Source organism: Salvelinus namaycush, chromosome 6 (genome assembly GCF_016432855.1).
Source record: "Salvelinus namaycush isolate Seneca chromosome 6, SaNama_1.0, whole genome shotgun sequence".
Taxonomy (NCBI): Eukaryota; Metazoa; Chordata; class Actinopteri; order Salmoniformes; family Salmonidae; genus Salvelinus; species Salvelinus namaycush.
The window spans coordinates 31,102,041-31,126,172 of NC_052312.1; the positions used below are offsets into that span (position 1 = coordinate 31,102,041).

Sequence of the window (24,132 nt, forward strand, 5' to 3'; positions counted from 1 at the left end):
CAGGTTTAGTGCCCAGACTTATTTGATCTTCCTTCTGATGTTCCCTGCTGCCAGTGTAACCTCATTAGATAGGATGTGGTCTCTTCCCTACACCGTGTCTCCCGTCATTGCCACATTGATGGGAATGACTGGGAGATTTGCAGATTACACATCCAGACAGAGTTGGCGGCCACAAATCTGCCCGCCCAAAACCACCTCTGTCATTTTAGGACAAGCCCCCACAGGGAAACCACTGTCCTCAGTCATTCTCATACACATGTTATATCAGGTGTCTCCCTGCTACATAGCTCACATGTACCGAATACAAAATAACTCAGCTTGCGTCTGAGGCTTAGTGAATGTGCTTTTCTCTGGCATTGATGGAGATTTCCATTAAAAAAAAATGGAAATACCTACCACAAAGTGAGCTACCTTCCATAAATGGCCAGGAACTGTTGATCGGTAGGTAGCTTATTCTTCAGAATTTAAATGATGAATTGAGAGGTACATTGAGGAGTCCACTTGTCTTTCTATGAGCCAAGAGTAGAGCGCTGTGAACAGTAACCAGACAACATCCAGACGGGGATCTTCTCTGTTCTGTTCAGTCCTGTCCACTGACAGCCAGATGAGGGGTGGATAAAACGATAGCAGCAGCTGCCTTTGCCCTAGCAGATCTGTCAGGCCTGAGCTCACAGCTGTGTGCGTACTCTGGCTGTGTGCCCTCTGCTCTGACTGAAAATGTCTCCTCTGCTTATCTAAATGATTTCTCTCGGAGTGTGCCAGGAGGAGTGTGGTCTTATACCCAGGCCCACCTTATAACGCTGATGTTATATTGTACCGTAAGATTGCAATAACAATGTAAGTGATGTTACACACACACACCCCATTCGTGTTGTTCAGGTAATGTACTCAGAAGAATCCTTCATAGACAAATTAACTGTTTTTACCATACCACGACTTGATATGCCATATTATTAACACCACCATAACACTGTTAACTGACCAGGTTTCTCTAGTGTCTGCCTAGTGTAATATACAGTTGAAGTCGGAAGTTTACATACACTTAGGTTGGCGTCATTAACTTGTTTTTCAACCACTCCACTAATTTCTTGTTAACAAACTATAGTTTTGGCAAGTCGGTTAGGACATCTACTTTGTGCACGACACACGTCATTTTCCCAACAATTGTTTACAGACAGATTATTTCACTTATAATTCACTGTATCACAATTCCAGTGGGTCAGAAGTTTACATACACTAAGTTGACTGTGCCTTTAAACAGCTTGGAAAATTCCAGAAAATGTCATGGCTTTAGAAGATTCTGATAGGCTAATTGACATCATTTGAGGCTAAAGGCGTGTGTGAGGAAGGAGGGCTACAAACCTGCCTCAGTTACACCAGCTCTGTCATGAGGAATGGGCTAAAATTCACCCAACTTATTGTGGGAAGCTTGTGGAAGGCTACCCAAAACGTTTGACCCAAGTTAAACAATTTAAAGGCAATGCTACCAAATACTAATGGAGTGTATGTAAACTTCTGACCTACTGGGAATGTGATGAAATAAAAGCTGAAATGAATCATTCACTGTATGTGAACTTCCGACTTCAACTGTACATTTGTCGGAATGCATGTAACTTATGTGATGGCTTTGATACAGTCTAATCTAACTAAAGGGGGCTGTTACATAGAGAACGATGACGCAAACTCTCCAGTGAGTCTATATCATTGCTGTGTGCCATTTCAAACAATAGGAGATTTAGAAATTGGTTTCAAACTGGATAAGCCCTCTCTTTAGATTACATTTCCATCTAACAATGGTATCAAGGGATCTATCAGTGGCAAGAATGTGTTTTAATGAACACGTTTGAAGTCGTCCGTTGACGTTTCATCCTCCTCTCACATTGCACACCATGCTATGAGAAAGCCCATGACGCCTGCGGTGGGGCTGGGTTGTCTAAACCCATCCCAAGAAGCTGTGGCTTTGGTCTCGCTCTTTCTCGTTTCCCAGAACTCTTTTGTGTAATAAACCAACATTTTTCAGAAAATACCTCATGCTTCCCTAAATTGGGAGGCTTTAAGTTCAATGTGGTACTTCGATAATGGTCTTTGAGAAGTCTTTCACTTTAAATTAGGTTTTGATTCTATACCATACGTCAGGTCTGAGCTATGCCTCGCAATTAAGTTTAGGGAGGAACTTGTTTGGCTTTTAGTAGTCAGTCACTCACATGGACAGCGCAGTCCAATCATAGCCAAGTCATAGTCTTGGAGCCCTTGTCAATCAAATTAGGTATAGCTAGATACTGGTTATAATTATTTGGACCTCAGTGTAGCTCTAAAACGCTTTCCCTGCTTCACAGTCCTAACACGCTACCCATTTACGATATCAAAGTTGCTCTTCAGAGAAACCCTTCATTCACTTAGTTGGTATTAGGATTAATGCATACTGCATGTTCTCTCCTCTGCCAGTGGTTTTTCAGACTGTGGTAACACTCTACTTGGTCTTCTTTCCCAGGTGACAACACCAACGTTCCCGGTGGTGGTCAAGATGGGCCATGCCCACGCCGGCATTGGCAAGGTAAGCTTCCCTGCGACGTTGATTCGCACGCGCACACCACCACAACTAAGGTCTGGGCACTCCCTGGCTGCTCATCTCTCCACCTCACCATTGCATGTCTGGTCTTGATTTGTTTGTGTTTGTTATGCTAACCTATCACATACTGTACAGTTAGGAGTTGAGCTGTACATAACAGACCAGGCTCCTTCTCTCTTCTCAGTGTATCTCTGAGCGTGATGATGGCATGACATCCCTTCCATAAGCAGACTATCAGTCTTGGAGAGGAGACGGAGAAGGGTGTGAAGCTGCAACCCATGATTTCACAGTGTGTCTGATAGGGAAGGGACTTTGGGGGCTTTTTCAGGGGGTTTACATGTTCATAAGGAGTTAGGGAGGAGATGTGGGAATGACATGGGCATCGGCAAGCTGATCAGCGTCAGGATCTGAAGACCTCTCTTCTAGTTACCTCATAAATGCCTGGATATGCTACTGTAAGTGTTAGTCTGCAGCAGTGCAAAAAATAGACAAAGATTGAACATGCATATATCCTCATTTATCCTTATATCCTATTCCTCTTCTTTGTTTCACCATGTTGTTCTACAGTCCATGTTTGATCAAATTCCGTCCTCCATTGAATACAACATTTTAAACTCTGGAGAGAAGCCGTCTCATGCCTCATAAACCCAAGATAATTTTTCTGATAAGACCATTGTAAATAACAACAAGGATTAAAACAAGCATGTGACTGTTCGCCTCAGTGCACCCAGGCACCGGGCAGGCAGCATAACAATTAGCTAAGTGGGTCAATAGCAAGTGGCACCACCACAGGGTGCGCGCAAACACACAAGGAAGCAAGAAACACACACACTATATATATACATACATATACATACACACACACACACACACACACACACACACAGTTGAAGTCAGAAGTTTACATACACTTAGGTTGGAGTCATTTTCAACCACTCCACAAATGTCTTGTTATTAACAACAAACTATAGTTTTGGCAAGTCGGTTAGGATATCTACTCTGTGCATGACACGTAATTTTTCCAACAATTGTTTACAGACAGATTATTTCACTTATAATTCACTGTATCACAATTCCAGTGGGTCAGAAGTTTACATACACTAAGTTGACTGAGCCTTTAACAGCTTGGAAAATTCCAGTAAACTACGTCATGGCTTTAGAAGCTTTTGATAGGCTAATTTACATCATTTGAGTCAATTGGAGGTGTACCTGTGGATGTATTTCAAGGCCTACCTTCAAAATCAGTGCCTCTTTGCTTGACATCATAGGAAAATCTAAAGAAATCAGCCTAGACCTCTGAAAAGAATTGTAGACCTCCACAAGCCTAGTTCATCCTTGAGAGTAATTTCCAAACGCCTGAAGGTACCACGTTCATCTATACAAACAATAGTACGCAAGTATAAACACCATGGGACCACGCAGCCGTCAAGCCAGACTACGGTTTGCAACTGCACATGGGGACAACGATCGTACTTTTTGGAGAAATGTCCTCTGGTCTGATGAAACAAAAATAGAACTGTTTGGCCATAATGACCATCGTTATGTTTAGAGGAAAAAGGGGGAGGCTTGCAAGCCGAAGAACACCATCCCAACCGTGAAGTACTGGGGTGGCAGCATCATGTTGTGGGGGTGCTTTGCTGCAGGAGGGACTGTTGCACTTCACAAAATAGATGACATCATGTGGAAGGAAAATTATGTGGATATATTGAAGCAACATCAAGACATCAGTCAGGAAGTTAAAGCTTGGTCGCAAAGGGGTCTTCCAAATGTACAATGACCCCAAGCATACTTCCAAAGTTGTGGCAAAATGGCTTAAGGACAACAAAGTCAAGGTATTGGAGTAGCCATCACAAAGCCCTGACCTCAATACTATAGAAGATTTGTGGGCAGAACTGAAAAAGTGTGTGCGAGCAAGGAGGCTTACAAACCTGACTCAGTTACACCAGCTCTGTCGGGAGGAATGCGCCAAAATTCACACAACTGCTTCTGGAAGGCTACCCGAAGCGTTTGACCCAAGTTAAACAATTTAAAGGTAATGCTTCTAAAGCCATGACATAAATTTCTGGAATTTTCCAAGCTGTTTAAAGACACACTAAATTGACTGTATGTAAACTTCTGACCCACTGGAATTGTGATACAATGAATTATAAGTGAAATAATCTGTCTGTAAACAATTGTTGGAAAAATTACTTGTGTCATGCACAAAGTAGATGTCCTAAACGACTTGCCAAAACTATAGTTTGTTAACAAGAAATTTGTGGGGTGGTTGAAAAACAAGTTTTAATGACTCCAACCTAAGTGTATGTAAACGTTTGACTTCAACTGTGTGTGTGTGTGTGTGTGTGTGTGTGTATACATACATACATACATACATACATACATACATACATACATACATACATACATACACTTTCGTACAGCAATGCAGTTCAGTGAACAGCCAACCAAAGCGAGTGATTACTAGCCCCAAATGGAGCCCTCACATATTATACAGGACCTCCCGGGCCAAGTCTGTGTGTTCACACAGTACACAGGGGGAAGCACTTCCTATAACTTCATCCCCCCTTTCCATATAAAGGGCTGGGTTGGGTTTCCTCCATTACAGGAACCTGGAGTGCTATAGAGTTCCCACATGCTCTCTGGATCACTTAGCATAGGCCCATTGTAGACCAGGACCTCACTTAACCCCCCTGACCTTATAGAGGACTGAGAACTGGGGGGAGAAGAGGGTCTGGATGTAGGCTATTCAAGTGCTTCACTTGGCTTTTAAGTTGAGCTGAGAGACTCTTGACAAAAGACATTTGGTTAAAATTCAAGTATCTGGAGTTGTGGAATTGGGACTAGGACTATGGCCAGTGATATTGTTAAAACAACTGAAAATCCTATGTTTGCTTAATCTATTGCCCTTATTAGATTACATGTAATAAAGTGCAGAGTGTTTTCACTTAAACAGTTCTTTATGATCTGTAGCCTAAATTAAATGTTACGGCATAATCTTTTAGGATGACGAGGTGAATACCGCAAAAAAAAAGTTCATGATTGGTTACTTCTAACTTTAATCCATTTTGTTGTTTTTTATGATATCAAATCTCCGAAAGAGACCTTTACAGCCTGTCCATCGCATGGAGTTGTTAATCCTGGTTGGGGAAGTTACAAATGGCTCACTAAAGGGTAGACTGATTTAACAGACACTGGAGAATATTTCTCAACCATTGAAACTGGGCGGTGTCCAGAATCACATTGCTTTCCACCTCGCCCAGCTCTTGATCCAACTGCCAGTACATACCCCCTTAATTACCTTATGGTTTCTGCTTCCAGTATTATAGTTTACTTTATTTACTCAATGGTTCATCTTATTCTCTGCATGGCTTCTCATATTTACACCATGGTTTGGCTCCTTTTTCTCTGGCTCTCCCGAGGTATTGCGTTACACCTTTTGGAACCACAGTGGGTAGCCAAGTACACAAATACTTTCCTCGTGAACAGAAGAAAACAATTTCCCCCTTGTCTAGCTACCTCCACCTCTGTCAAACATACTCAAACATACTCAAGATGCTATCTTAAAGAGTAGTTATGACAGAGAATGAAATGCCTGATCCAAAAAGTGAGCAAACTCCTCCCCCAGATCTTTACCTTTCTCCATCTCACTTGAGAAGAAGAGATGAGCTGAAAGGAGAGAGAGGTGGGGGTGGGAAAGTGAGAGCATCAGTCCAGTCCGTCCCTGTCCACGACAGCCCCTCACTGTTCCCACTGACTTTCACCGCATGGTGGATGAATCATAGTGTCAACGATAACAGCCAGAGGGGATGATAATGAGTCAATGGAGGGAATATGAAGGGAATGTCCAGGACCCTGGCTGCTATCATCATACATCATATGGGTGATATACATTCAGATAGCTATACATTACAGGCTGTTGATTTATGGCTTTCTACTACTCCTTTGCCCCTTTTCCCATGGTCTAAGGCAGTTTCTGGAGTGTAATCCCTCTTTTTATCAATACAGACATATCTGGTTGGTAATTGGGTGTCTTCGGCTTAGTGTGCCTGTCAGTATAATTGAATCAATATTTAATCAAACCTGTTTACATACAAAAGATACAGCAGATTAGCATTTACTGTTCAAAAAGGAATCTACAGAATTGTACTGTTTGTTCTCTTTGGATAAGTTGTGGGTCGATTTGAATTTAGCTATTGTTTGTCATTTCCATCAAAATGTTGTCTAGCATATTAGTGGTGGAAGAGGTGAGTTTACTCCCTTACTATGTAACGCGCTTTTGAGCACCTACTGTAAGTGGAAACGCGCAATATAAATGCAATCAATTATTACTGTACTGTCTGTATATAAAGTCACTGCGTACCTGATGAACTCACATGGGTGTGAGAAACGTGCAGCTCCTAAAATTCTAACATTTTCCAGAGATGAAGCTTTCATTATCCTGTCTGTGTTGGATTTACATTCCTGTGGGATTCGATCAGTCTACTTCAGCTCCTGTCTCATAGCTTTTATAGCGTGTTTGGTAATTAACCATCACAAACTACCAATTAGGCATATCTTCCTGCTGGTTTAACTAATTAGTGGCGTCTTCCTGTTTCAGATCAAAGTGGAGAATGAACTTGACTTCCAGGATATTACCAGTGTGGTGGCGCTGGCCAGAACCTATGCCACCTCTGAGCCATACGTCCTGTCTAAGTACGACATCAGGATCCAGAAAATCGGCAACAACTACAAGGCCTACATGTAAGTATGATGTAGTCTCTATGCTGTGTACACTGGGTTTTGTCTGTGACTTGGACATGTCAGCAATGATTGTGACTAGAATGAAACTATATGGCTTGCATGTGAATGACTTTACCAGAGAGAGGGGGAGAGAAAGACATGGAAACAGAGATGGATGAAGGGAAACAAAAAAAGAGACAGAGAAAGAGATTGATAGACAGACCCTAGAATAGTCCAGCCTGCACGCCAATGTGAGTGTGGGAAGAGGCCCATGGTACACCCTTCCCAGTCAGTGGAGGCGTGCAGGGCTCACCCACACCACAGCACGTCCTTCTCTACCCAGGGACAACAACTAGGGTTGCACCCTGCACTGGCATTCCATTCTGTCTCCCAGAGGGAAGTGACAGCATCAGCCAATGTGACCGTGACCACAGGGCAAATTCAGCCTTAGTCTCAATCTTAGCTTGAACTAAAATAATCTTCTGAGTAACCAGCCACTTCAATTTCAAATGCTCAACAGCACCCTCTTGAATACAACAGACCTCGTGCATTAAATGTAAAACAGCATGTACAGTAACAATGAAAGTATGAATCTATGCCCTTTCTACTTTCATGTCTCTCAATCTGCACAATTATTGATTGACTAAGAGGAGTGGAATTGACTTCCTTATCTCAACTTGTTTCCTCGGCACCAGTCATGAAAGCACGTCTCCAATTGACCGTGACACAAACATTATGTAGGCGTACATTGCAATCATCATCAATGTAGAATTAAGCGATAACATTTTCCCACCAGGGTCTTCTGTAGAACTACTGTACAAAAACAAAACACAATGACTAAGCTAGCTGACCATTGCTTTCCATTCCAGTCCAGAGAATAGCTGAATGCCTGATTCATTTCCTTGATTTTCACCTTTTGTAGGCGGACGTCCATCTCAGGCAACTGGAAGGCTAACACAGGCTCAGCCATGTTGGAACAGATCGCTATGACGGACAGGTAAGCTGGCCTATAGACACTTTGTTAGACATAATATAACAGATAAGCCTTATTATAATAAATTCTGAACGCTTATAGATGTATTATTGTGTTTTATTAATTTGCACACAAGTAAATACAAGACAATGTGATGAGAGGTTAGAAGGCAAGTGAAAAGTGTATGTGCAGGAGAGGTGAAAACTAACAACACCTCCCCCTTTCAAATATTTATAGAACAAAACAAACAGAAAATGATATCCTGATTTGTCAAACAGTTAAACAAGTTATAAAGCATTATACCTGCAGGCTTTAAGTAAATTAGTTTCACTGCCAAGGTCTGTTTTGTAATTGACAATGACTTGTGGATGTCGCTGTGTTCCAGATATCGTCTGTGGGTGGACTCCTGTGCCGAGATGTTCGGGGGACTTGACATCTGTGCTGTGAAAGCCGTCCACGGAAAAGATGGCAATGACTACATTATCGAGGTTAGTTCATTCTTAGCATGTACTGTCAGTGGCGATTTTAGCATGTAAATCTTCATGAGTCCCCCAGAAAATTGTGGGATGCATTCCAGCAAAGCCACTACACAACACAACACTAAACAATACATGAATTGTACTATAACGTTGGCAAACGGTGCCCACAAACTGTTAGGGCCTACATAAAGCTGTCCCAACAGCTTACCAGTGCTACACCTGGCTATCAGCGGAGCCTTGTCTGGCAGCAAAAGTTTATTCAGCCTCATTTACTGACTTAAAAAAAAAACATAGCTGATATGACTGACTTGCTTAAACAAATGTGGTTTCCACTGACAATTGAGATGTACAAACTATGGCATAAGGGCATGACAAGCGGATAAGAGGCAATATGTAATTTCTATTAAGACATTAATGAGAGAGCTAGGACGGATGTAGTCATAACTATTTGTTCAGCACTTCTGAAATGTACAGCAACAGAATTCAGAACATAGGTCTTTCTTACAGTCTTCTCCCTGTACACCAAGTCAGAACCGCAGGATAAATAAAGGGGGCATATAAGCAGACAATGAAAGCTCTTACAATATTCAATGATTACATTTCTCAAAAACAGATTATAGGCTACATGTGCACAAGTCAGAACAGTAGGTGAAATTAAGAGGTGAATATAGACTAAATTATTAGGGTGAGGCACATGGGCTACTAACAGCTTACTACACAACATACACTTAGTATTACTTTCTTAGCTACAGTATACATATCTCCCTGGTATATTACATAATTTATGCAGCAGCATACAAGACTAAATGTGCCCACGAAGGACCACCACGCCACCTTCCTGTTCAAGTGAGCACAACAAGGTGAGTCCCAACATTTTTTGGACTTACCTTGTTGTGCTTTGCTCACTTGAACAGGAAGGTGGCGCAGCGGTCCTTCGTGGGCAAATTTTGTCATCAAAGTCTGGCATTCTCAGGATTTATTGTGCTTTCAAGATAACTAGGAACTCGAGAGAGAAAAAAAAGTTTGAATCATGATGAGGTCAGTGATCTTCAGGTCGTAGCTCTAGAAAGAGGCCCGAGTTCCAGATTTACATTTCCGAGTTGGATGAAAGCTCAAAACGTATTTTCCCAGTCGTAGCTCGTTTTCCCCCGAGTTCCCAGTTGTCTTGAACTCGCTAAAGTCAGATTTTGCAGTTCCGAGTTGTTACCATGCTTCATTGTCAGCAATGGCCAATGTTGAATGTTTATAATTTTAAACTAGAGACCCTTAAAAAAAAATACCCTTAATCTTAGATTTGGGACCACACAGCCAAGCCACTAAATAGCAGGCTAATGATTGCTTTGCAATGCTTGCAGTTGGCCACTGATTCTTTCCAAACCCCTCATTGTTGAATTTACGATTTCCAACTTGTTTAATGTTTATGTCCAATGGTCGATGAGCACCGATATATTTTATCTATAATTTCTCTTCATTACTTCTCTTCATATGACAAGGATTAAAAAGGATTTGCCAGTAGATTGTCAACTTGATTCATGATGACTGCTAGCTAAGATTTTGAAAGCTACTGTAGATATGTGATTTGAAGTCATTTTATCTATGGCCAATGACCTTGAGCTTTCTTGGATGGGCACTTCTAATGTAACTTTATGGCAGCACCCAAAGGGCTTGAATTTTCTAGCTCTACCCTTAGACTTGTCGGTGACATAGTGTCCCCATGAGTGACAGAACACTGCACCAATCACAGTGCAATGCTCTGTATTTTCTGCTGGCTTGACCCACCACCACATAAAGCGCTGAGCTAGGCTGAAACACCTGCATTTTGTAGCTCCCTTACTCAAGAAAACAAAAAAATAGACTATGTTTGTATGCAGCATTATTAACTCGATGATATATATATTTTTTACATTGTTTGCAAACTGATATGTGACACATATGAATGCCAAAATAACATGCAAAACAGGAATCCCCCCCGTTTCCCAAATGTGGGGCTCAAAACACGGTCACCGCTGTGTACTGTATAAGCAAATGGGACAGTAACTCTAGGAATTCTCCTTCAGAGTAAAAAACAACAACACATCTCACACAGCCCATATCATGCTCTGTGTATGTGTGCCTAATAAATTTCTCAACCTACGTACAGCTAGAAGTACATTGTAGTTAAAATATTCTGAAGGATGTTCAGACAACGTGGTGTTCAATGAGTATGCTAAACTGGGCGTGAGTAGCAATGGGTGATGATGAAAGATCATGTAAATTCCAGAAATATGTTGATTAAATTAGATTTCTCAGGTGGGCGATAACATTTTCAAAGTCATCAAGTAATAGATTGCATTGACAGACGAGTTGGCGGGCGATGGTGGAGAAAGAGGGTACAGCCGAGATAGATCAGGCATGATCAGTCTGAGTCAGAGCAATGAAAGAATAATTACGCTTTAGACCAAACACAATGATCTGAATTCAAACAAAGGCATGGCTAGCTGGCTGCCTACGCTGTCTGTTTGTATGAAGTCATAGATACTTGAGGAACACCACTTTTCTGAAGTTCATAAAATTTCCTCAGCTGGTTCAAATGGCAGAACAGAGGAGAGGATATAAGGAGGACCATAGAGATGAAATTTAGTGTTCTATTCTGTGGGGAGGACCGTGTGTATTCAAACCTGAAACTCAAGATGGCTCAGACACAGACATACTGAAAAACAGAGATCGTTGGAATGAGTTGTGGTACACTTACTATAGAAAGTATACACCCCCCTTGGATGTCTTCACATTTTGTGTTACAAAGTGCGATTTTAAAATTGATTTGATCGTTATTTTTCGTCAATGATCTACACAAAATACTCTGTCAAAGTAAAAGCAAAATATGTATTTTTAAAGATTAATGAAAAATAAAACACTAATGTACCTTGTTTAGATAAGTATTCACCCTCTGAGTCGATACATGTTAGAAACACCTTTTCCGAACGATTACAGCTGGTGAGTCTTCTTGGGTACGTCTAATAAGAGCTTTGCACACCTGTATTCTGCAATATTTGCCCATTTATTCTTTTAAAAATTCTTCAAGCTCTGTCTGTGTTTTGTTTTTGGGATCATGGCTATTCGGCAATTTTCAAGTCTTGCCATAGATTTTCAAGCAGATTTAAATCAGGACTGTAAACTGGACCACATTCACTGTCGTCTTGGTAAGCAACTCCAGTGTAGATTTGGCTTTTATGTTGTAGGTTATTGTCCTTCTGAAAGGTGAATTCCTCTCCCAGTGTCTGGTGGAAAGCAGACTGAAGCAGGTTTTCCTCTAGGATTTTGCTTGTGCTTAGCTCCATCCCGTTTTCTTTTCAGCCTGAAAAACTCTCCAGTCTTTGCCGATGTCAAGTATACCCATATCATGATGCAACAACCACCATGCTTGAAAATAAGAAGGTAGTTACCCAGTGATGTGTTGTTGGATTTGCCCCAAACATAATGCTTATGCATTTAGACCAAAAAGTTATTTCCTTTACCGTATATTTCTGCAGTATTACTTTAGTGCCTTGTTGCATATGTAAGTGTATGTCGAAGATAAATACACAACACAGGGACGGAGTACGAGAGGTCAAGAGGACGAGAGTCAATAGAGTACTAATGGTCAATGGAAATAGTGTTTTTTCTGTAATAGGGAATTATTGATCAATGGTTCAGAGACATGGGAGGAATATGTCTTCTGAAATAGGATACTTATTTGGCCATTGGCTAGTTTTATTGCAAGGAATTCTAATTGGTCAACCACAGACTAGGGCTGGGTAATACAACTGCATGCTGTTCCTTTGTTCTGGTGAGAGAGAACCACTGGAGAGAACAGAACCACTGGAGAGAACATCACTGAGGACTGGGGAGAATGACAATCTACCTCCCTGTATGAGTTGTCCTCTTCGAATAAACCTATTTTCCTCCCCCTGATTTGCTTTGGGGTTTGTGTTATTATAACATAAATTGCTAACACATACATATGTATGTTTTGAAATATTCTTCCAATATTTTTATTCTGTATTTTTATTCTTTCACTCTGCCATTTAGGTCATTATTGTGGAGTCCTTACAATGTTGTTGATCCATCCTCAGTCAATGGCCTCATGGTGACATCCCTAAGCAGTTTCCTTCCTGCAGCTCATTTCAGAAGGATGACTGCATCTTTGATGTCTGTGTATGCTTAAAGATATATTCAATGTCTGATTTGTTATTGTTACCCATCTACCAATCACTGCTATTCTTTGAGGCTTTCCAAAAGCTCCCTGGTCTTTGTAGTTGAATCTGTGCTTGAAATTCAATACTGACTGAGGGAACTTACAGATATTGTATGTACTGTATGGAGGACAGGGGGTAGTCACCCAAAAAATACTTCACACAGTTTGAGTCCATATAACATATAACTATGTGATTTGTTAAGCCAAATGCAATGTCTACACTAATTTATTCTTGCCTAAACAAAGGGGTGAATACTTATGCAACAACTATTTTAGTTATTGAATTTTTATTAATTTGTAAAAATGTGTAGAATTTTCTTTTCACTTCGACATTACAACATTTACAGTTAAATCTATTTCAATTCCACTTTGTAACGCAACAAAATGTGAAACATTTCAAAGGCTTGTAGACTTTCTATAGGCACTGTATTTAAATGATAAATGTGACCGACCGGCCTGATTTGGTCTTATGTAGTGAAATTTGAAATCATGTTTTTTTACATTGGAAAAAAGTAGGGACTCATACACTACAGTTGAGGAACAATTTTGCTTTGAAAGTTGATAAACTTGCAATCCGACTTTTTAGAAAATGGCCCTTGAATGTTTTGGTACACCTACTGGAGAGCTCTTCTTTGTCTACACCCATTCAGCATTGTTCACACCCTCTTCAGCCTTAGCCCCACCCATCTCTTTAAGGATTCACATGTGAGGCCATGTGTTAAACAGACTGAGTACGGTAGTGTACTAAACAACCAAAGATTTCAAGACTAAAGGCTGGTTTATACTACGTCTATTGACATGTCTGTAGACCTTTGTCGCAGTGACATCATGAATATTCTATTGTCGTCCGACAACTTGTCCTTGTCGTTATGAAAAAGTATGAACACAAAAACAGGCTGCATGACATCAGCAGCCTGGTGGTCCAAAATAGCATAACTGGTGTATTTTAACACCAATAAACCCATCCGTTTAAAATTGTATTTACTATATGGCAATCTAGAAAACCAGGCAACTAAAAGCAACTTTTCTAAACAATGTTTTTGTTCGTTTCTAGCTTGTTAGCTAGCTAGCTAACATTAAGTTAGCTGGCTAGCCAGTTCAAATAATGTCCATATCATTTAGCTGACAACGTCTTAACTTTAGCTAATTTGTATTCATTATTACAGGAAAATAAACTCTCAACAAGATCATTATTTATAAGTTGATGGAAAGCTAATTACAGAAAATAGCTTACGGTTGTGAGTGTGACCAAATAAAAGCAGGGCATTCTACCGTATCATTTTTGAACTTGGACACTTTCGCGTTGGCCTAACGTTATATCCTAAATTGACTTTGGTGCAGGTCATGTTTTTCACATTGGTCTCTGGTAAACACACACTATATCACACAAAATCCAAGTTTATTTGTCACATGTACAGGATACATAAGGTGTAAACGGTACAGTGAAATGGTTACTTGCATAGTGGAGTCTTTTGTTTAGACATGTAGCTAGCTAAACAATGACCCATAATCCCAACTCATAACGTTAATACCGTGCATGAATCTAGTGAGCCAGTCAGCTAACGTTAGCTAGCTAACAGTACGCAATAACTTGCAATGAAAACAACTTTCTGACAAATTAGAAACATATAATATCTGAAAATGTAGCTACTGTAGCTAGACAATCTTACTATGGATGAACACTTCTCCCTCTCTGCCATGGTTGCCCTTAGTTTGAAGATGTAATCCGGAGACAGGTGTTCTATACAACAGCCTTCTGTGTGTTCTCTTTCCGTCTCCCTCTGCATATTTGCAATCAAAGGCCAGAAATTTCTCCATATCCTTAGCTATCATACACTGTTTTCACCGGGCATTCCACTTATTTCAAAAATCTGTCTCCCAGAAAGTGGAGGGCAACACTTTTGTAGGTGGTGATATCTTTTTTTTTAAAGTCGCATTAGAAAGGATTACCTACACATACAGTACTAAGCAGCTCATGTTATAGACAGTGTGTGCTACATGGTAGACCAATCCAAACTCATCTCGGCATGTCCAGCCCATCCATTACCTCTGCCAATCATGGCTAGCGGGGACGGTTCCGATCTTTTTCCGTGGCTAAACCTACTAGGCTCATAATTTTAACAATTGTATTCATATTTACAGATGGCATACACATTTGTTATTAAGGCACATGAAAGTTCACGTTCCAGGAGGCATTTCTAAATGTTTACATTAAAATGCTTCTCCTGTGAAATAGTGACATGCAACATATGCCTAATTTCCTGAAAAGAGTCACAAATGATCATCACAGTCTTTGTGTTTTCTAGTTAAAAAGTAGTTTGGAGAAGAGGAACGCTAGGTTGATTTAATGTCTTAATCGATGAATAGATCATATTAAAATTCAACTCGTTTGAGGCATTTGTGTTTTGGAGCTAGTAGAACTATGTTGTACTTTAACCTTTTACACTTGATTGTCAAGGGTTAAAGCACCTGCAATTCGATCACTACCAAGCCACTGACTTGGGAGAACCACCCAGTGAGAGTGGTACAATAAGTGCCTCTGTGCAACAGACATTATCACAGCCTATCACCCCATAACAACCTCTGTCTGGGTTTATTTTGGGCTGCTGGGCAGCACGGCATGGTGAGCACTTGTTGCTGTAGAACACATCTGTTTAAAAGGAGCAGATGCACCGTTACACCGACCAGGCACTTCCTGTTGTTCCACTTAGCTCACATTGACTCTAGCGACGAGGCCTATAGCTACACACACGCACAATTCACATGCCACACACACAGATAGCTGCATTGTCCTAACCTGACGTTATTGGACAAGCAAAGAAACGCAGGCAGGCACACACACACACACATACACACAGGGTAAAAAGAAGCTTCGGCAGACCGAGATACATGCATGGTCGTGACCTGACGTACTTTATTCGGACTGGTAAAAATATGACGTAGTGCAACCGTCTCAGTGCTTAGGTAGCCCATCTCTCACAACCAGCCCAGCCTATCGTTTCCTCCAGACAAGCCTGGTTTATCTCCTCTCACAGGGCAGCTTATGGACCGACCGGTTGGAAGGGGAATGGATGGGAGGAAGAGGAAAGAGCTGGTTGTGTGAGTGTCCATATGGTATGCGTTTATGTGTGTCTGTGCTGTGGATTGGACAATAGAGACAATTCAGAGGGGTGTGTGTGTGTGCTCGCGCATGTGTCTGTGTGCATATATGTATGTGTGCTCGCTCGCACCTGTGTGTGTGGTGCATAGTTGATTTACAGTGCAACTGGCAGCTGTTGTGAGTAACTGTCCCTGGGGCAGCAGGCCAAGCTGAACCCATTTGTAAGCCACTGTTTTTGATGAATAGTTCTGTTCCCAGTGTTAATTTATTTCATATATCAGGCGTTACCTATACTTTTGATCTTATGGAAAATGCAACAGATTTGATTTATAATGCCAATTTAACCTATTTTTCTTGGTTGCATTCCATAAATCATTAGACTTTTCCATTTGCAGAGGGTGATTAGACATAATTTCAGTGCTAACCTGTTTGTGATATGGCGAACTATAGGCTGTTCTGTTTATGTATCTACCACAGTGTAACTTTGTCCGAAACACATTTTCTGGCATTCTTCAACGGTCCTTATTAAATTTGTCATTAAACTCACTGTACCACTGAAAGGAGGAAATTAAGGACACGCATACAATGGATTCCTCTGTGCTTTTCCTCTAAACACATTACCATGTACTAATACAGCAATGGAAGTCAGGAACACTCATGAATGTTAGCTAAAATGAGAAACACTTCTTCATAATGGGTTTATATTAAAACCGGTCAAAAAGGAATGTTCTCATACCAAAACCAGTTTTGCTTTCAATTATCTTTTAACCTTGATTACAGATGTTTTAGCTTTTACTCATGCACATAAACAGTTTTCAAAATGGTTGAGAAGGGTATCTCCGATCTGCATCCTCATCACAGATCCCACACAGCACTCTCCAATGTGATTTATGTGCAATCCCCTCGTGGGAAGTTAGATTTAAAATTCCTCTCATCCCATTGTCTTTGATCCATACTGACTCATACGGCCCAGTGCTCTGAGATGTCCATATTTAGCCTGCTCTCTAACATGCATCAACATTCTCTCTTAACCTGATGTTTCTAGGGTGGAGGCCAGCCTCCCACCTACACATCTGTCATCCTCTTTCTCTCTTCCAATTGTAGGAAGGGCTTATAACCAATGTGGCTATTGCAGGAAATCTCCACAGGCTCTCCTGAGACTGTGTGTGACACACTGCATTCTTATTTGAAGGGCCCATGAGGTCTGAGACAGGGACCGCAGCATTGACACAGTCACGTAACAATGTTGACAAGGAGAGTTCTACACACACACACGCACTGTGGCGGCAGGTAACCTGGCAGTTAGAGCGTTTTGCCAGTAACTGAAAGGTAGCTAGTTTGAATCCCAGAGGCAAAAAAAAAGGTGAAACCCCTTGAGCAAGGCACTTAACCACCGGTCACCGTTGATAATGGCAGACCTTGGCACATGTTTTATAAGCACCCACCAAATTACACACACCCCTCCACTTGGTGGAATTTAATTAGTGTGAATGGGTACATAGTAATATTGCACGTCCCTGGCAGTGGAAACCTGTTCGTGTTCCAGACAGACATTACACATGGTGACGCCTCCCATTTAATGAAAAGTAATGGCTGTTTACATTCGCTTCATATAGAATCCACTGGTATTGATCTCAACATGAAGGTCATTTCACTAATTTGGTGCCTTTTGAGTAGTGTAACTTCATAAAACATGTTTTTAACATTTTGTCTCAGAGCAAGAACAATTTCATAAAGACATGCATTCAGATCTCGAGGTTAAATACAGAAATTACTACAGTAAGTGCCTATTAAGTACCAAATAAAGTCACAGGGTTGACGATTTAATCTTAAATCAGCCATAAATCCCCTTGTGACGGGAATGGAAGCTTGTTGTGTGCAAGAGGGAGTGGCAATTGAATGCAAGCTTCACAAAAAAAATGAAATTGTTAAAATATTTCTAGTCTGCATCTATGGGTATTCCAGGAAGCCTGGGGAGGCTCCATGGCAGAAACCTGCTAAAGAGAGGTCAGAACCCATTGTAAATCAGTGATCCCTCGTAACACATCAAACCAATCAAATGCCTTGCTTGGGCGGAGCTCCAAGGAAGCTCACCAGATTAATGCCGTTGGAGCAACAGTGTGCGAGGACAATTTTTTTTCTCACAAAACAACCACTGGTGACAAAACATTTTAGAATGTTTGTGGCACACTGGTTTTCACAGTATTTCTCTTATTTTGAGATGAGCTAAAGCTGCAGCAATATGGGAGAAATGGTCTACAATGCTGGCCATATCAATATTTTTAATATTGACGTTTTTGAGCTGTATTTGGCTGTGAAGGCTAGCATGAGGGACACGAAGTAGCTTGCCACAATGAGGTTTTATGAGAAAAGTCAACTAACCTTGTAAGCTACATAGGTATAACTAACTAGCTAGCTACTAGCTAATTCACTTTCTCTCACAATTATAAAGCCAACATTTTTTTTAAACTAAAAACAGCATATTATTGACCTGAAAGGTTAACGTTAGCTGTGTTTGCCCAGTCCCTACTGTAACTTATCCAGGGTCAACGATACTGTACATAAAGCTATGGGAACAATTGCAATCATTTTGCACGCAACATTGCTAAAATGAATAAACGAAATATCATAAAATGTTACCTGTAATGCTCATCTCCTGTTATTTACTTGTTATCTCCTTAGGCCAGTGCTGCTATCATACTGTAGGCCTATGGCTGCATTGGCGATGCATGACCTATGTATGATAAGCTGCGAAATGGATTCACATAGCTGGAATACTGAGAGTGACAATCAAATAAAACAGGTTTGTGATCTTACAACTAGACAAAAAGGAAATGTTAATTTGAGAATACAACAGACACATTAGAGACAGAACCACTTCCCCTCTTTATTGCTGGAGTGTAATATGTGATTAATCAGCAGAGACACTAATTCATTTTGAATGATAGTTAAACAATTAAAACAAGTTTAAACACTACACTGTGGCAGGTAGGCTAACGGTTAAGAGCGTTGTGCCAGTAACCCAAAGGTCGCTTGTTTGAATCCCTGAGCCGCCTAGGTGAATAATCTGTTTATACCCTTGAGCAAGGCAATTAACCCTAATTGCTCTTGTTAGTCGCTCTGAAACAGAGTGTCTGTTAAATGACAAATGTAAAGAATCAACACTTCAAAATGTACAAATAAGCTAACTCATATGTTTAATTGAGTAGTAACAAGTAGGCTATTATTACTAAAGCACCAAATCAGGTAAACAAAAAAACCTCCATACCAGCGGTGGCCAACCTTGCACCACTGGTCTCTGATCTACTGGGTGAACAGACGTCTATTCCAGCCCAGCAATAGCACACTTGATTATCAACTCATTAGATTTGATAAGTTGAATCGGGTGTGTTATTGATGGACTAAACGGAACCCTGGACACCCAGCAGACCTCCAGCAGGGTTGGCCTGATCCAATTGTAATAGGTTTATACACTGATGTTTAACTGTATTTGTTTGTATACAACATTTGCTAACATACAGTGCATTCGGAAAGTATTCAGACCCTTGACTTTTCCCACATTTTGTATTCGTTTTCCCCCTCAATCTACACACAATGCCCCATAATGACAAAGCAAAAACAGGCTTTTAGAAATTCTAGTAAATATATAAAATATCTATATACAGTTGAAGTCGGAAGTTTACGTACACTTAAGTTTGAGTCATTAAATCTTGTTTTTCAACCACTCCAAAAATGTCTTGTTAACAAACTACAGTTTTGGCAAGATGGTTAGGGCATCTACTTTGTGCATGACACAAGTAAATTTTCCAACAATTGTTTACAGGCAGATTATTTCACTTATAATTCACTGTATCACAATTCCAGTGGGTCAGAAGTTTACATACACTAAGGTGATGTGCCTTTTAAACATCTTGGAAAACTCCAGAAAATTATATCATGGCTTTAGAAGCTTCTGATAGGCTAATTGACATAATTTGAGTCAATTGGAGGTGTACCTGTGGATGTATTTCAAGGCCTACCTTCAAACTCTTTGCCTCTTTGCTTGACATCATGGGATAATAAAAAGAAATCAGCCAAGACCTCTGAAAAAAAATTGTAGACCTCCACAAGTCTGGTTCATCCTTGAGAGCAATTTCCAAATGCCTGAAGGTACCACGTTCATCTGTACAAACAATAGTATGCAAGTATAAACACCATGGGACCACGCAGCCATCATACCACTCAGGAATTAGACACGTTCTGTCTCCTAGAGATGAACGTACTTTGGTGCGAAAAGTGCAAATCAATCCCAGAACAACAGCAAAGGACCTTGTGAAGATGCTGGAGGAAACGGGTACAAAAGTATCTATATCCACAGTAAAACAAGTCCTATATGGACATAACCTTAAAGGCCGCTCAGCAAGGAAGAAGCAACTGCTCAAAAACCGCAATAAAAAAGACAGACTACGGTTTGCAACTGCACATGGGGACAAAGATTGTACTTTTTGGAGATATGTCCTCTGGTCTGATGAAACAAAAATAGAACTGTTTGGCCATAATGACCATTGTTATGTTTGGAGGAAAAAGGGGGAGGCTTGCAAGCCAAAGAACACCGTCCCAACCGTGAAGCACGGGGGTGGCAGAATCATGTTGTGGGGGTGCTTTGCTGCAGGAGGGACTGGTGCACTTCACAAAATAGATGGCATCATGAAGGTAGGGAAATTATGTGGATACATTTAAGCAACATCTCATGACATCAGTCAGGAAGTTAAAGCTTGGTCGCAAATGGGTCTTCCAAATGGACCATGGCCCCAAGCATACTTGCAAAGTCGTGGCAAAATGGTTTAAGGACAACAAAGTCAAGGTATTGGAGTGGCCATCACAAAGCCCTGACCTCAATCCCATAAAACATTTGTGGGCCAAACTGAAAAAGCCTGTGCGAGCAAGGACGTCTACAAACCTGACTCAGTTACACCAGCTCTGTCAGGAGGAATGGGCCAAAATTCACCCAATTTATTGTGGGAGGCTTGTGGAAGACTACCTGAAACGTTTGACCCAAGTTAAACAATTTAAAGGCAATACTACCAAATACTAATTGAGTATGTAAACCTCTGACCCACTGGGAATGTGATGAAAGAAATAACAGCTGAAATAAATCATTCTCTCTCCTATTATTCTGACATTTCACATTCTTAAAATAAAGTGATCCTAACTGACCTAAGACAGGGAATGTTTACTAGGATTAAATGTCAGGAATTGTGAAAAACTGAGTTTAAATGGATTTGTCTAAGGTGTATTTAAACTTCCGAGTTCAACTGTATATCACATTTACATCTGTATTCAGACCCTTTTTTGAAGCACCTTTGGCAGCGATTACAGCCTCTTCTTGGGTAGGACGCTACAAGCTTGGCACACCTGTATTTGGGGAGTTTTTCCCATTCTTCTCTGCAGATCCTCTCAAGCTCTCAGGTTGGATGGGGAGCGTCGCTGCACAGCTATTTTCAGGTCTCCAGAGATGTTTGATTGGGTTCAACTCCGGGCTCTGGCTGGGCCGCTCAAGGACATTCAGAGACTTGTCCCAAGGCCACTCCTGTGTTGTCTTGGCTGTGTGCTTAGGCTCGTTGTCCTGTTGGAAGGTGAACCTTCGCCCCAGTCTGAGGTCCTGGAGCAGGTTTTTATCAAGGATCTCTCTCTACTTTGCTCCGTTCATCTTCCCCCCATCCTGACTAGTCTCCCAGTCCCTGCTGCTGAAAAACATCACTGCAGCATGATGCTGCCACCACTATGCTTCAGTGATGGTGCCAGGTTTCCTCCAGATGTGACGCTTGGCATTCAGGCCAAAAAGTTCAACCTTAGTTTCATCGGACCAGAGAATCTTGTTTCTCATGGTCTGATGAGAGTCCTTCAGGTGCCTTTTGGCAAGTGGGCTGTCATGTGCCTTTTATTGAGGAGTGTCTTCTGTCTGGCCACTATCATAAAGTCCTGATTGGTGTAGTACTGCAGAGATGGTTGTCCTTCTGGAAGGTTCTCCTATTTCCACAGAGGAACTCTGGAGCTTTGTCAGTGATCATCGGGTTCTTGGTCACCTCCCTGACCAAGGTCCTTCTCCCCCGATTGCTCAGTTTGGCCTGGCGGCCAGCTCTAGGAAGAGTCTTGGTGGTTCCAAACGGTGGTTCATTCCAGAATGATGGAAGTCTTGGGGACCTTCAATGTTGCAGAAATGTTTTTGTACCCTTCCCCATATCTCTGCCTTGACACAATCCTGTTTCGGTGCTCTACGGACAATTCCTTCGACCTCATGGCTTTGTTTTTGCTCTGACATGCACTGTCAACTGTGGGACCTTATATAGACAGGTGTGTGCCTTTCCAAATCATGTCCAATCAATTGAATTTACCACCGGTGGACTCCAATCAAGTTGTAGAATCATCTCAAGGATGATCAATGAAAACAGGATGCACCTAAGCTGAATTGAGTCTCATAGCAAAGGGTCTGAATACTTATAAGGTATGTTTTATTTTTAATATATTTTCCCCCAAATTTTGAAAATATTTATAATGTCCTCCCACAATATGACCTGCCCTATCCAGCAGCTTACACTGAGACTTTACTGACAGCTGGAGCGGCAACTTCATGCTCTTACATGGATGTGATCTACTAATGCATTTGGAGACTGTTTTTAATTTACTATGATTATGTCAAGATAGCTAGCAAATAGAAAGTTAGCTAGCTGATGACATTTAATTCACTTAGCTAAACAGTGTGTAAAGTTAGCTAGCACCTCAATTTAGTTATCTTACAAAGCTAGCTAATAATACAGTTCACACTGCCTCTGTTTTTTGGGTCCTTACAAAAACAAAATAATAGGCAATCTTCACGATTATTGTCGGTGGTAGCAAAGCGCAACCATGTGGACGAATGGAGACAAGGACAAAAGTGTGTTTGTCACCAGAGTGGTTTAGAACGTGTTGTGACGTTTGACTTTACCAGCATAACTCACTTTCAATAAATATAATCCACACTTGATACCCTCAAAATGAGCACTTAAAACTAGCATGAGCAACAACTACCCGGACGGAAAACAGTGACGCACATAACACACAGCACCCCCTTGTACGCGCGTGTGGGGGAGGGTTCTTGAAACCTGTTTTTGCAATACAAAATTCTCCAGCCTTCCAAGGGAGGGGTGTCAACGACATGATTTTGGAGTTATGGCAACACGAGACTAATCTATGGGTAATAATAGCGTTGACGGGTTACACTTGACACACTCAGTTTTCCACCACAAAACACCAGAAATGGCCAAAAAGAGTAGAACCAGCTCACCTGCTTTTACACTATGATTTGACTATTAGATATTAAATGTTTCTTTTGAAAAATATTTAAAAAGGAATAGTACCACCATATTAAAGCGAGAGTTTAGTTCACGTAACAGGGTTGACCTTAAAATAATGGATGGACTTAAAAATAATCGGTAATCACATTAAATTAATCATCAGAAATGACTTTGTCAATGCAACAAAATAATGAGGGCTTTACAATAATGGTAAATACTTTGGGGTTAAGTGGGATAAAATATTCCTATAATCACAGAGGATGCACGAAGGGACAAGACAAAATGCTGAATTTTGTCACTTTAGCTAGTTTTCATTCATATTAAAATTAGGATTTATTGAGTTCTCCATGTGGTTTATATTAAAAGGCACTTCATTTAATATAACAGACTTTTAAATATTGGTACACAATTTCTACTGAAAATATCAAAGGGAGGCAAGCAGGCACTTTTTTTTTTATGGAATGACCCATATAGCATATCTTTATGTTGGCCTTTGTTGTGATATTACAGACATCATATAGCAGATATGTTTTGTATCAGATTAGATTGTGATGTCTTTGGGAAGACCGGTTGACTGCATCGTATAGGAGTCACATGGAACCATGGGAATTATGCTTTTCATGCAAAAAAAAAAAAAAAAAAAAATTGAGGGAGCATTTGAATTTCAAACCATCATCTGGCACTGTAAACCATGACTGCCTACCACTATCCAGAAACTGACCCAACAATACTAACTTTGCTCTCCTCAACACTCGATCAATGAACA

The 24,132-nt window shown here is 40.8% G+C and overlaps 1 protein-coding gene across 1 annotated transcript in view; it reads left to right on the forward strand.

Annotated features, from left to right (window-relative positions):
* LOC120049326 (synapsin-3-like) overlaps nucleotides 1-24,132 on the forward strand; it is a 110,361-nt gene that overhangs the window by 79,770 nt on the left and 6,459 nt on the right. Inside the window, exons 6-9 of the mRNA XM_038995575.1 lie at nucleotides 2,492-2,554; nucleotides 7,167-7,309; nucleotides 8,211-8,285; nucleotides 8,647-8,749. Coding sequence (XP_038851503.1) covers nucleotides 2,492-2,554; nucleotides 7,167-7,309; nucleotides 8,211-8,285; nucleotides 8,647-8,749 — 384 coding nt within the window. The remainder of the gene's footprint in view (nucleotides 1-2,491; nucleotides 2,555-7,166; nucleotides 7,310-8,210; nucleotides 8,286-8,646; nucleotides 8,750-24,132) is intronic.